The 13,855-nt window shown below is 53.4% G+C and overlaps 4 protein-coding genes and 1 pseudogene across 4 annotated transcripts, besides 10 other annotated features; all 5 read left to right on the forward strand.

Moving 5' to 3' along the window:
- Positions 1-37: a microsatellite.
- A 70-nt stretch (positions 38-107) lies between these two features.
- Positions 108-159: a microsatellite.
- A 96-nt stretch (positions 160-255) lies between these two features.
- Positions 256-280: a microsatellite.
- Positions 281-472: 192 nt separating this feature from the next.
- Positions 473-498: a microsatellite.
- A 153-nt stretch (positions 499-651) lies between these two features.
- TraAM80_02931 (putative serine/threonine protein kinase, putative,protein kinase) lies at positions 652-2,664 on the forward strand (the record flags this gene model as incomplete). Its single annotated transcript, XM_029379919.1, has 1 exon — positions 652-2,664. The coding sequence occupies one exon, from the start codon at positions 652-654 to the stop codon at positions 2,662-2,664; it is 2,013 nt and encodes a 670-aa protein (XP_029240342.1).
- Positions 2,665-3,249: 585 nt separating this feature from the next.
- Positions 3,250-3,292: a sequence feature (GA-rich).
- Positions 3,293-3,961: 669 nt separating this feature from the next.
- On the forward strand, positions 3,962-4,201 carry TraAM80_02932 (hypothetical protein; annotated as a pseudogene).
- A 158-nt stretch (positions 4,202-4,359) lies between these two features.
- On the forward strand, positions 4,360-5,601 carry TraAM80_02933 (protein phosphatase 2C; the record flags this gene model as incomplete). The annotated part of the gene is made up of 1 exon (XM_029379920.1): positions 4,360-5,601. The coding sequence occupies one exon, from the start codon at positions 4,360-4,362 to the stop codon at positions 5,599-5,601; it is 1,242 nt and encodes a 413-aa protein (XP_029240343.1).
- Positions 5,602-5,889: 288 nt separating this feature from the next.
- Positions 5,890-5,910: a microsatellite.
- Positions 5,911-6,783: 873 nt separating this feature from the next.
- Positions 6,784-6,818: a microsatellite.
- Positions 6,819-6,844: a microsatellite.
- Positions 6,845-6,863: a microsatellite.
- Positions 6,864-6,905: 42 nt separating this feature from the next.
- On the forward strand, positions 6,906-7,952 carry TraAM80_02934 (WD40 repeat protein; the record flags this gene model as incomplete). Its single annotated transcript, XM_029379921.1, has 1 exon — positions 6,906-7,952. One exon carries the CDS (start codon positions 6,906-6,908, stop codon positions 7,950-7,952), a length of 1,047 nt encoding a protein of 348 aa, XP_029240344.1.
- A 328-nt stretch (positions 7,953-8,280) lies between these two features.
- TraAM80_02935 (uncharacterized protein) lies at positions 8,281-13,686 on the forward strand (the record flags this gene model as incomplete). Its single annotated transcript, XM_029379922.1, has 1 exon — positions 8,281-13,686. One exon carries the CDS (start codon positions 8,281-8,283, stop codon positions 13,684-13,686), a length of 5,406 nt encoding a protein of 1,801 aa, XP_029240345.1.
- Positions 13,687-13,824: 138 nt separating this feature from the next.
- Positions 13,825-13,852: a microsatellite.
- Positions 13,853-13,855: the final 3 nt, after the last annotated feature.

The raw sequence follows: 13,855 nt of genomic DNA on the forward strand, positions 1-13,855 counted from the left end.
TATATATATATATATATATATATATATATATATATATTACACGCAGTGTGATGACGCTGATGTTTATTATTTATACCATTAATGATGTTTGTAAGAATACATGACATATGTGTCATGTATTCATGTTTCTTTTTGTTTTTCTTCTTTTGCTTTTGATTTCTTGGGAAATAGTAGAAGTTTCGGGAAGCGTGCTTAGGCCTACCTAGCGTGGTCGCCAGATGAGACAAGGGGAGGCTGCCAACATATCCGGTTCCGTCTCTCTCTCTCTCTCTGTCTGTCTGTGGCACTTTCTGGTGTCGACTTGTGTCAGAGGCGTACTGCTGTTGTACGCCTGTTGGCTCCTGTTTTCCCTTTCGCCCTTGAATAACCCGTGCCATCACTCCCCCTGGCCAGCCAGCGGGTTATGCACAGACAGGTCATCTCCGATATTCTCTCATATTTCATTTAATATCGTGTTTTTTTTTCAGCATCATTTTTTCTTCGTTTTTTTTTTTTTTTGCGGCACTTTCCCGTGGGTGCCGTGTCGTTTCTTCTCCAGCAATTTGGACGTTGCGCCATTTGTTGCATTGGCTCTTCATCCACCTGCCCATCCCACACCGGGGCGGGGTTGTCCCTCACGTTTAGTTTGCCGCACGTTGACTGCCGTGGGCAATGAGGTATCCTGACGCCGTCACAGAGACGCCTCCCAAGTCCAGGGCAGGCATAAACAAGGGCGGGGACGCAGCACCCAGAAACGTCTCAGAGAAGCCCGCCTCGCCCTTACAAAAGGTACAGGACCAATGCGAAGATAAGCGTAGTCTGCAGAAGGTCGCTCATAATTCCACGGGCACGGCGGCACCTGATCTCGGTAGCTCTGGTGCTCGTTCTCAGGGAGACGCTTCACTCGTGACAGCCTTCCGGAAATCTGTAGGGTCCATCCATGGCGCTGGTGGGAACGCGGGGGGCAGTGGAAATGTGGAGAAGGCCGTACACCGAGATCCTGGCGAAAATGGCGTTGTTGGCGACGCTGGGTTTACTCCCTCTCGCCCCAGCGGAGTGCCCGAAGGGGTACAGGGAACTGCGTCAAAAGTCCCAAGAAAGCTTTTATTCGCGTTGAAGGCATTGGAAGCGTCGTCGGGCCCAGTAGAAGTTATGGAGAAGGCAACTAAGGAGAAGAGGAACCATGCGACGCCGGCAGACACAACAGCAGCAACACCAAGTAGGCCAACGATGACAGAGGCCGCAGAGGCCACGGGTGACGAAGGCGGAGGCCACGGTGGTGCCGTTTTCAAACCGGAGGGTAATGCTGCAGTTGCAGAAGAAGCCAAAGGCAACGGAGGACACACAAAGGAAGGTAGTTCTACAGTGCCAACTCAAAAACAGCAACAGCAAGCAAAGCGACACACAGTCGTCACGGCAGCCGATCACATGGGCGGAGGCTTACATGGGCGTTGCGTGCCTGTTGCACATACTACTGGTTCCATGGCGGCGGCTACGTCAGTGAACTGCACACGCCCCGCACTTGCCCTTAGTGCTTACTTAGTTGTGCTCTATAAGAGAGTGAACGAGGTATATTGTTGTCAGAGACGTTTGAAGGCTCCTGGTCCAAAGTACAACAACGGGTTTGATGACAAGGAAGGCCACTACATTGTGCTGTCAGGGGAGGAAATACTTAATCGGTACACAGTCCAAGAGGTGCTTGGCAAAGGCAGCTTTGGCACGGTTGTCCGCTGCTACGACGAGAAGCGTCGTGAGAACGTTGCCCTCAAAATCACCCGTCATGGTCTTAGTTTTCGCACGCAGGCGAAGCTGGAACTAGACATTTTGTTGAAGCTAAATGCCAACCCACGCCTCAATCAGCTTGTTGTAAAACTGCTGAAGGTGTTTGACTGGCAGGGGCATCTTGTGTTAGTATTTGAGCTGCTCAGCTTTAATTTGTACCATCTTATTAAGTGTACCCGCTACAAGGGCGTTACGCTCGACTTGGTGCGTAAGTTTGCCTACCAGTTGGTGCAGGTTCTCTATCAACTTGAACAAACCAAACCCAGCTCGATCATCCATTGCGACATTAAACCGGAGAACATTCTTTTGAAAAACCAAAATCGCAGCGGCATACGTCTAATTGACTTTGGCTCAGCGTGCTACTCTAACAAGGTTGTTCACAAGTACATACAGAGCCGCTATTATCGTAGCCCTGAGGTCATACTGTATCTGGAATATGGGACCGCCATCGATAGGTGGTCTTTGGGCTGTGTGCTGGTGGAGCTCCACACTGGCGTGCCACTTTTTGATGGGAGAACTGAAGCCGCACAACTGGCCCGCTTTGAGGCCATGCTGGGGCCACTGCCTGCGGAAATGTTGGAGGCCTCGCCAAAGTTAGAAAGGTTCTACACATCAGCAGGGAACGGGTACAAACTCAAGGAGCAGCAGCTGCCAAGACGTTCTCTTGAGAATGTTTTGGGTGTCACTACCGGTGGTCCTCGTGGCTCGCGGAAAGGAACCCCGGGGCATAGCGAGGAATCCTACCGCCAATTTCATGATTTCATTGGTGGACTGCTGAAATATAGGTCTGCGGAGCGAATGAGCTGCCATGATGCACTGCGGCACCCGTTCATCGAACCGCTCTGGCTTTTGGACCAGCAGCAGGAGCAACGCTCTCGAAAAACGCTTCCGCCGCCATCATGACAGTTGTTGGCCTTTCGTTTAGGTGACATCAATTAATAACTGATGCCAGGCTGTGTGTGCTGGTAATATCCATTATGTGTGCTTTTAGTGGTCTTGTTTTGCTTTCTCCCTTCTTATACTCATGTTTACTCACGCTTTGAGCTGAGCACTGTTTTCCTGGGGAAGTGTTTCCCCCATCTCGGGCCCTAACAACGCATTTTGTAACCTCCGCTTCTCGTAATGGCACACCCATTGCTGTTATATACCCCTCCCCCCCCTCCTTCCACTTTGTCGCAGAGTCCCTCTGCCTCACCAGACATTGGAGGGCGTGATGGAATGAGAGCGTGCACCAACTAGGCAGCTGTCATGCATGGCAAGAGGTGGAACTAGCGTTTTGTGTTGTACTGTGTAGTATTGGGGGGACGGTCGATATGCGCATCTCGTCCGTGTGGTATCTATTGCAACTCTCTCCAACAGCAACAACAAGCTCCTCCACATATATACATATATGTGGAGGAGCTTTCTTGGCGTGTCTTTGTTGGGCTTGTCCACCACATTATAGTTTTTGCCTGGAAAAAGCCGGGTTGTTGTCCAGCTTCGGACCGTAGAGAAAGCGGAAAGGGGCAGAGAGAGAAGAGAGGGATAGAGAAGGCGGGGAGGCGCAGAGTACGAGTGCAAACAACAAATAAAGTGTCTAAAAGAAGGTGAAGGAGAGTGAGATTAAGTTGAGCGGAGGGGAAGTTTTGCACATCATGCAGAGCTTTCTCGTATTGTTTGGTCTTTTGTTAATGTTTTTGGGAGCTTGCGAAGGGAATTGTCGTGTCCCACGAACTTTTGCTGAGAGTAACACTAATTGAGATAACTACCGCTTCATTTCATTACTATGAGGGTCACGCTGCAAAGTAAGCTTTGAAGGGCCCAACGGAACCCTCTCCGTCTCATGCGGGAGACGGGCTAAGCATGTCTTTGTTACCCCCTGCTTCCCATTCACTTAGTGATTTTTATGATTATCGATCTTGTTGATTTGCTTAGGGATTGGCTAGTGTTTACTACAATCAACTCGTCACTGCAGTTATGAAAAATTTGGAGCGTAAACTGTATAATTTTATTTTCGTTCTTTTCACGTTCTATTTAGGTGAAAAGTGGCCCTTAGACTATTCTCCTGTGCTTTCAGCATGTGGATGCGTGCGTGTGTGAGTGTCCTACGTGTAGGAGAGGTGGTGGGGAGGGGGGGGGGAATCTATCACCGTGTGTAGCGAAGAAGAAAGCGAAGAGCGCGGCGGTGTTAATGCCGGACTGAAGGAGGTGTGGCAGGTGTATTAAGGGAGGAGTGCGTGTGTGAAGCTGCCCTGGCGACGCAAAACATTGCGAAGGAGGACGAAAAAAAAAAAAAGGTTGCGTATTGAAGGTGCATATATATATATGTGTGTGTGTCTGTGTCGACGGCTCTTGCTCGTTGTCTTTTCTCTTTCTCTCTCTCTCTTCTATTTGTTTATTATTCCTTTGTTTTTGTTTTGTTTATTACTTCTGCTTTGGTTGTTGCGCCTGCGCTGTGTCTTGAGAGGTGAATCGCCGCGGCTTGAGTAAACGAGGAACCACATCGCGGCGAGGAAGGGACTCAGTGCAGGAAAGAAAAGCGATACTAGGAGGCCTGCGCTGTGCGTAAATTCAAATAATTTACAGAGTGCATCCGTATTCTGTGTCCGTCTCTCGCCAATGCCAGCCAACAACAGGAAGAACAAGGGCAAGGATGTCGTCCATAGCAACAACAACAACAGCATTAACAAGACCCTAAAGTATAAGGAGGGAGCTGTAAAAAGCAAAATACAGGCTGAGAGCGATGAGTTTGAGAAGGTTCTGGCAGACCTCAGCAAGGCAACGGAGGCCGCAGGCAGGAAACGGGCCAAAATGGTAGAGCGTGATGAAAGGCTGCGAAAGGAGCGAGAGGAGCGACATAAGAATATTGCTGCGAAGAAAACAGACATGGAGATGGAGTTTGATATGATGTTGCGTCGCCAACAGCAAAAGCAGCAGTTCCAGGACCTACTCCAGCAGCTGCTGGCCACCCAACGCATGCTACTGGATGCACCCAATACAGATTTCCACGGCGAAACAGTGACGGAAAACCCTCATTTTGACGTGGCGGTAGGAGAAATGCAGGGCTGGCGTGTCCACATGGAGGATGAGCACTTGGTAGATGTGGCATTCCCCACTGGCTCATCCAATAGCAAGGAGGGGCTCTTCTGCGTCTTTGACGGCCACTCAGGGAAGGAATGTGCCCAAAAGTGTCGGGAGTTGATCCCCAAGGTGGCGATGAAATATGTAACGCCTGCAACGGGGGAAAATGCGAGTCACACAGTGGACTTTGAGAAGGTTTACATGGAGGTGGATAGCATATTGGAGGAGGAGTTAAAGGATGGATCAGGCTGCACGGCAGTCACTGTGCATGTCACAGCTGACACCATTACCTGCGCTTCCGTTGGGGACTCTCGGGCTGTGCTTTGCCGCAACGGTGCCACCTTTGACCTTTCTCATGACCATAAGCCAGATAATGCACTGGAACGCGAGAGAATTGAGGCTGCGGGAGGCTCTGTTTCGGAGAACCGCGTGAATGGTCAACTTGCGATGAGCCGGGCGATGGGCGACTTTACGTACAAGTCCCAGAAAGATCGTGACCCGAAGGAACAACAAGTCATTGCCGTGCCGGACGTTGTCAGCACCCCGCGGGAGCCCGGTGACGCGTGGGTGGTGCTGGCCTGCGATGGCATTTTTGATGTCCTCAACAATGATATGCTGCTGGAGTGTGTGCTCGTCAAGAAACACCAGGGCAAAAGCAATGTGGAGATATGCGAGGATATTTGTCGTGAGTGTTTGGCGCCACCGGTGGAGGGCGGTGGCCGCAGCGCACGCGCTGAGGGCACAGACAACATGACCATCATGATTGTGGATCTCAAGTGAGACCGGATGATTGTGTGCGTGCGCGCTTCTGCGTGTGCGTGTTTTCCAATACATCAGAGTGGAGGAGGGAAAAAACAAATAAATTGTAATGTTTCAGAGGCATTGCTCCCCCAATGGCTCTCCACAGCGTGAATAGGCTGCGGGGGAGGGGGGAGACGTGGTGCCCAACACAGAGGGAGGGGAGGGGAGGGGAGTCGAAAACGAAATGCAGAGAGATAAAGAGCGAAGATGCAGAGAGGGAAACTAAAAGGGTTTTTTTTTTTTTTAAGGCACATGCCGGTGTATGTAGTTGGTTGGTTGGTTGGTTGGGTCTAACCGCGCTGCGCACCTTCACGAGTGGAGGAGGTGCATGGTACACACTTCCCCGTACATCATGTGTGTGCAGTCAAGAAGTGACAAACACACGCACAGCAAAGGAGGAAAAAAAAAAAGGAGGAACAGAACAGATGGCAGTAGCAATAACAACAGTGGGTGATGTGGGTGTAAAAGTGTACGGGGAGGGGCGCTACTTCACCTGTTGGATGTTTCTCTCTGTTGCTGCCGGCCCGCCCTGCATGAGTTTTCAAGGGACCACGTGAGGGTGTGTTGCATACGAGTACAAAATCTCTGAGCAACGGGAACTGTGTGCCGCGGGGGTGATCCCGTCATTCCCTCTCCCTTCGGAGCTTCCACACATGCACATTACTGTGCCCAAAAGAATAAATAAAGAAAAAGGAGGGGTATACGCGGAGTTTATGGAACTGAGTGCTCATATGCATAAAACCACAGCCGTATGTGTACTCTCCTCTCTTGCAGAGAAAACAAAAAAACGGAACTATACAAAAAAACGCGTGTTATAACCAAATAACGTTTACCCTTTTCTTTAGGAAAAAAAAACAGCGGCGCAGGCGCAACAAAGTGAACAGATATAAAACGAGTCGGGGGCGGGCAGCTTTCTCTTTTTTTTATTGGATTTGCACCACACACGTCATGCTTTCACGAGGCGAGGGAGGTTGTTTCAGGGCGGTTAATTGTGTCACGGCGTACACAGCCATCTATTCAGCGTGGTCCTCCGTCGCCATTGTGCCACTGCATTTCTACCATTACTACTACTCTCTACAACCTTTGGGTGTCTTGTCACGATTGACGTTTCTTGGATCTTTCTTCTTTCTTGATGAGTGCTTGTGCCGCTGCTTCCACCACTTTGTTTGCTCCTTTCATTTTGTTTTTATTGTAATTGTCTGTCTGTGTGTGTGTGTGTGTGACGGTTTGTCCTTGTGTTTCCCTTCGGGGCGCGTTCAGTAGATCTGGCTGCAGCGGAGGTCATGCAGGCAGCTGCGGCCTATGGCCTTGAGTTGCAGGCTCGCTCCATTGCGCCGCTTTACCACTCGTCAAATGGAAAGATTGACTCCCACCGGTTTCTTGTGGGAACGTCTAGTTTCGCAGGCGACAACAAAATTCATGTGCTTGAGTACCAAGACGAGACGCGGCTTCTTGAGTGTTCGACCGTTTGGTTTCACGAGGAGGAGGTATTTGGGCTGTGGAGCTCACCGTCCTTGACGGAGCCAAGCTTGCTTGCAGTGAGCTCGCCAGGCACGACGCGTGTCTTTCAGGTCCCAGAGACGCTCTCTAGGGAACTGCGGGACGTCACCGCCTTTGACGTGGTCGCCTCACAAGTCCTGTGGGACCTGGACGGGCTGCAGAACGAGGTCCGGCTGACGTCGCAGGACACGCTGCGGGTGTACGCGCTTGGCGAGGGGAATGCTGGGAAGGAGGTGAGCCGCTTCTGCATTGGCGGGGGCACGCAGATTAGCTGCGCCGCCCTGGACGCCCACCACTCCTCCGTCTGCATGGTAGCCTGTGAAAAACTTGGTCTTTACCTCATTGACACACGCAAGAAGAATCCCGAGTCTATCGCCAACACAGCCACCCTGCATGGAATGGGACTGACACGCTGCATAGACTTCAGTTCCTGTCAGATGAATCTTATTTTGACTTCGGGTGATGATGGATGCGTGCTCTGGCACGACCTTCGCATGAGTGGAACGACGTGCTGCGTGGAGCGGAGGCAACACCTACAGGCGCATAATCACGCTGTACCAAGAGCCCTACTGAACCCCTTCCGTGATGAACTACTCATCTCGTGCAGCTCTGATCACACGCTGAAGCTCTGGGACAGTTCCAAGCAGGGCGACGATCACGAGCCTGCGGTTTGCCTGAAGAAACTCGCCGACTTTGGTGACTCCGTCGTTGATGCGTGCTGGAGCAGTGGTGCCCCGTGGGTCTTTGCGGGGGTCTCGTACAACGGAAGGGTTCTTGTGGATGACGTTCCGAAGGAGAAAAAGATGGCAATTCTCCTGAACGATGGCTGAACAGAAACAAAAGAAAACAAAAACGGAAAGAATCACGAGATGAGTTGTTGTTGTTTTGTTCTCGCACCGCATCGTCTGCGGTTGTTGTTGTGTCGTGCCGCGGGACTTCGCACGGCGATGGAGATGATGGGTGTGCAAGGTCTATCGCGTGCGGCGGCTCCAAACTTTTCGTGGAACTCACGTCTTCCCTCTCGCTTTTCCTTTGCGTCTTTTTTTCTTCTCTCTCTCGTTGCTGTTGACTGCGTCCTGCGCGGTGCTCGCGGCAAAATTACAGCTTCCAGTCTATTCTGCAGTTGCGTGCAGCCGTCCGTGTCAGAAGGCCGGCCCCATGGCGAGGAAGAAAACAAAGAAGACTGCGCCGCTGCGGTGGCAGGAGTCTGAAGACCCCAAAGACACCATCACAGCTCTCAACGAAATGGAGGAGAATCTTCGACGCCTTGGGCTGCGCAATGAAGCGAGCTCCACTATGAGCGACGCCCTCCGGGCAGGGGAAACAGGGAGTTATGTGATGTCCATCCGAAAGGCGAAGGAGGAGGCCGTTAAGCTGCGCCACGAGAAGGAGTACCGGCAGTTTGCGGCGGAGGAGCAGAAGCGCAAGAATGAGATGATGCTCTCTTACGCGAACAGGGAAGAAGTCCTACAGGAGGTTATCAAGAAAGCGCAGGGGTTGCTTCGGCAGGAGATGAGCTCCACCCATGACGCCGTGTCGGGTCGCGCCCATAAGCTGACGGAGAAAGCCATACGGGCTGAGGAGCTGCAACGGCAGAGGGTCCTTCGTGACCGCCTGCACCAGTCCGCGAAGGGGTCGGATGGGGGGTCATTCCCTCTTCAGCAAACGGTGCCAGATGCGTGCGATAAAATGCGGGCCATGAAAAACCAAGCCAAAGCCGCTGCAACTCGTGAATATTGCCACAACATTGCATCCGGTCTTCTGGAGCTCGCCATGCAGGTGGCGGAAAATGTGTACGCCGTCCGTGCGGAAAATGGGGTCCCCGTGCTTCGCGTACCCCGGGAACTTCCCAAGTCGCAATGGCGTGCATGGGTAAATGAATTTGTCTTTGCAAAGACAGTGTCAAAGCCAATTAGTGACGTGCTCGCCGTAACACCGCTGCGTGAGCTCTGCGACCCCGACTACAAGAAAAGCACCGCTCAGAAGGAGGAGAGTGTTGGTTCACCCCACAGAGGGAACGAACCTAGCGGACGCACAGCTCTGGAACTGGCGCGGGACCTCACCCCCGATGAGGACGGTAACTCTGTTGCCACGGATGCGGTGGCGGAAAACATCCTTACGCGTTTGGTTGTGCTGCAACAAAGCTACGCAACCAACCTGGTCACACGAAGTGTGGACAGTGCCATCGAGCTGATCAAAAAACATGAGAAGCGGCGCCTTCGTGCCGAGTTGGACAGGCTACGACGACAGCATGAGCCACAGTGCCCGGAGGAGGTCGCGCCTGGCTGGACGCATCGGCTACCACCCGCCGGGTGTTTTTTGCACGGCGACGAGTTAAGTGGATTAAAGAAGTTTGTAGATGTGGCTTGTGGCGAAGCGGCGCACGAGCCACCGCAGGCCCTCCCGTCGCACAGGCGACGCGGCAGCATCACAATGGCAGCAGAGACTGCGCGGGCCATGATGGAATCTGAAGGCGGTAAGTGGGAAAACGAACAGTACCGCGTTCTCACCCCCGCAATGCTGATTCGCACACAACAGTTCTGGGGCCAAGGCGGGAGTGTTGGTGCTGGTGGCAACTTCGCGACGTGCAGCACAAAAACTCCGCGGGGGATGGGCTTTGCGAGCTCCAACGCCGCCCGCGCAAGGGAGGGGCGGTCACCCGAGGAACTAACGGAGTCCAACCCGCACATTGACGCACTCTGCGATGCGTTGGCGAAAGAACTTGCCGCAGTGTATCAGTACAACCTTCAGCTTGTGATACATAGCGGTGCTGCCGTGAATGAGCCCAAGTTCCCGTCAAAAGGCACACCACGCACCCTCTTCCTCGTGGGGTTTCCCGAGACCGAGGCCTTTCTGCGCACGCTGCACCAAAAGCTTCATGTCGCCGTGGAGATGGTGGAGCAGGAAATAAACAGAGCCCTCCGGGCGGAGGAGACGACAGAGGCGTTGGTGCATCAGCCGCCGGCAAAGGGGCGGGCCTCTCATAAGGGACCCCCAACCTCGCAGGATATTGCTGCTGGGTCACATAGGAAGGGCACGAGACTAATACAGCCTACTACGGGAAAGCGAGGCGCCGGTCGACTGCCTGCGACATGGAACGAGGATAATTTTGCTCCCATACGCTCTCGCGTGTATCCGCCGCTTTGTCTTCTTGGCATCTTTCTGCTGTACGACGTTCCCTCACGCCTTAGACGCATGCAACACATGGACGCCCGCTCAACCCCTTTTACGTCAGAACTGAGGGGTCAGAGAACGGTGGCAATTGAGGAGGAATCTGGCGAGTCCTACTCCGACTGGAGCATTGAGAAGCTGCACCAGGAACTCATTCAACAAGACAGAAAAATGCGGAAACTGTGGAAAACGTGGTGCAGCGGCATCAACAGAACATCCGTGTCTCTTGATACAGAGACGGTGCAGTCCCCGTATGCCGATAAGCAGAAGAGGCGTTTACGCCCTTCGATTCCGGGTAAGGCGAGTGAAGCCGTGTCCCCACACCCAACGCCAGTGACGCCCATTCTGTCGAATACGTTTCCGAAGGTTCTTTTCTTCTGGCGCAAGGAGGATCTCACGAGTTTGTCAGAGTCCAATACCGCCGCAGAAGCCATCACCGCCGCCATCCGTGTTGTCCTGAACCCCACCGTCCAGTCCGTCACGAGGAACGACCGTCTCGTGCGGGGGCAGCTGGCAGCTCCATTGAACTTGGGTGACTACCGTTTTCTTCCTGCTGCACTTGCGCAGTTGGTGGATCTCCAGCAGCGCTTCAAGACACGTTGGAAGAGGCAAACGGATCTCTACGCACAGAACCTGACGTCGACGTTGGCCCTGTCGTCAGCATCTCACTCACTACAGTCAACACGGACGGTGTCCCCGCCCTTGTCATCTGCTCCGCCTCCCATAGCATTACCAGCGAATACAGTTTGTATGTTGCCTGCAGAAAACACCATCTACAGCAGAGAGAGGGATGTGGAGGTGGAAAACATGGTTTTGCTTGAGACGGAGATGCACAGAACTTTTTGCAACTTTTTTCTGGATTTGTTGCAATTTATTACGCAAGATGCATTCCCCCCCTCACTGTGGGGGACGTTGCAACAACCCAGCAATACCACGGATCCAAACGCCAGCGCTGGGGTAGAATCATTCAGTCGCACGTTGCACTTTCTCTCCATCGATGCCAACTATGACACCTCGCGTGGGGCACTCCAAACACTACTGGTGGATGGAATGACAAAGCTGACCGCCGTATGTGCGTTACTGCTTCACTGCGTGTTGGGCTTGGCGTTGGAGTCCATAGGGGACGCCCTAGCACGTCTGTGCTTCTGGGCGCGGTGTCAAATGTGCAGCGCCTCCATTTCTTTTTCTGATGCGGAGAAGACTTCCGTCTTTTTTCCCCCGACCACCACGCCCACAGCCGCTAATAACCTTAATAACACTGTGAAGGAAGAGGTGGAAGGGGCAGTGCAAGGGGAAGAAGCGGGAGCTGGAGAGGAAGGGGGCGCGGCAACGCTCAAGTGCAGCATGTCGACCGATGCCGTAAGGAGGTCCTTCTTTAGCTCTGTCACCCGTCTCAGCTTTGAGAAGGTGCAGGAGATGGTGGGGCTTCTAGATGGTCAGACGACCTCCTTTAAGGAATTTCAACAGGAACTGTGGTCCTACGCGTCTCATGTGCAGCAGACAATGTTAAGATGTTTCCAGGCCTTTGTACAGAGTGCCGAGAAGGAGCTAAGTGATGGGAATGCAGAGAACCTGCTAGCAATGGCTTCACAGGTAACCGAAGTGCTTGTGGCACACTTGTTTGCTTTTTCACCTCTCGAGCAACGTTGTTCGTCTAGCACCGATGAAGCATCCGCGTCGGAGGTCTGTTCGTCAACCATAACTGTTTCTATCGGACGTGCGATGGCCTCCATTCGTGCACTCCGGCGCTGTTGTGCGGTCGCCAGTATTTGTGCAGCGCGGTGGATTGACGCCATGTACGTCACCGCACTCGCGGTGCCTCCGCATGGCTCGTTCCCGGCAGAGCGTCGTCCAAGGGATATTGCATCTATTTTTTGTTTGCCAAACGTTGGTTCTCGCAAAGGTTCCGCACCGCCGCCCTCGCTGGCACGTCAGTTGTTGGCTAGCTGCTCCCCGACGCTCGCTCTCTCCCCGGAGGAAGAGCGGGACTGCTGGTGGGAAACAGAGATGGAGGTGACGCTGCAGTTCTTTTCCATCTACCAGAAGCCAGTGCTTAGTAAGGTGGAGTTTCTGCATTGTGCAATGCTTGTGCAGCTCAGCTCACTTTGGAAGTTGCTGCCGCCCAAAGCGCACGCTATCGCCGAGCGGCTCGGCGTCTCTCTCCCGTTTACACCGCGGGCTGCCTACAAGAATGAGGAGGAAAAGTGGGCCAAAGTGGAGTTCACCCTGCCCTGGCTTGGAGGCGTCCAGTGCTACGGGGCCTTGGCAAAGCCGTTTGTGACGGAAGACGACGCTAGACGTATCTTCTTTGCCGCTGTGCAGGCCCAACAGCAACTTTTTTCAAAATGTGAAAGCTCCTACGATCCTCCTTTTTCCATCTCGCCAGTGTCTTCATCGGCGGGGGTGGAGATGCAGCGGTGGACTAAAAAGCCGCTGTTGCGTGTGCGCGAATACTTTATCAGTGTCATCCTGCGGCGACTCTGCCTGAGCGATGGCGATGGCGCAGACGCCACAACGAGCCCGAGCCACGCGGGTGGCTGGAGGGAACCCTCCACGATGCAGCTGCGTCGAATGATAAAATCGCTTCCGCGTGTGGTGCGGGAACAAGGCCCCGATAGTATGCCAGACCTCTGCCCTGTCTCCATGGAGGAGTGGCAGCGCATCATGTGGTGGCCGTTTTTCGAGGACGCTTCACTTGCGAAGGCGGCAACGTTTGTAAAACGGTATTTGTTGCGCCTTCTCACGGTGTGTTTTGGTTTTGTGAACGGGGAACTCTGCTCTCGGTGCACGCCATTTCTCCCTGATGTGCTTTACCTTGCGGCGGGCACGAGAGGCTGCCAGGCAACCCTGGAGCGGTACTTTCACGCCATTTTTGCCTTGAATACCGCGCGTGAAAGGAAGCTGTATCACTCCCAGGAGGCTGCTAACACGGAGGATACCTCCGACGTACGAGGAGGAGGCGATGCCGTGGTGTTGAGCGGGCCGTTGATGGCGTTTGACTTTGCCTTGACCGTGGAGGAGGCCATGTTTTTCTTTCAGCGCGCGGGTGAGACGCGGCTGCTTGGGCCGTGTGCGAGGGGGATGAGCTACAGGTCTTCAAACCACCTGTGCGAGCTGCGCAACCTCGCGCCGGAGGCGGAAGCAGACGAGGTTGTGGAGAGGGCGATGGGCAACAGCAACGGCGACAACGATGACGATGATGACGGCGAGCAGCTGCCCCTTGCGACGGAGCTGACGTTGTTGCTGGAGGTTGAGGGCGCCCCTGCACTCACACTGACACTTTTAGGCTCCTCCCACTGGGGAAACTACATCACACCGCGGCTGACGGCGGTTCCCCTCAAGCCGATTGAGACTATGGCAGCAGCCAAGAGCAAAAAGGAGCAGAGGACATAGCACGGGACGCTTTTCTTGCAGGTTGCTGCTGCAGCCCAGAAAGACTCTTATGCTCGTCTGAAAGAGGGCGGAAAGAAGGACGGCAACGCCACAGTCTCACTTCATCGTTTCCCAAGCTTGTGGGCGTTTGCATACATGTATATATATATATATATATATATATATACAC

This window comes from Trypanosoma rangeli (assembly GCF_003719475.1).
Source record: "Trypanosoma rangeli strain AM80 chromosome Unknown Tra_15.4_contig_00071, whole genome shotgun sequence".
Classification (NCBI taxonomy): domain Eukaryota; phylum Euglenozoa; class Kinetoplastea; order Trypanosomatida; family Trypanosomatidae; genus Trypanosoma; species Trypanosoma rangeli.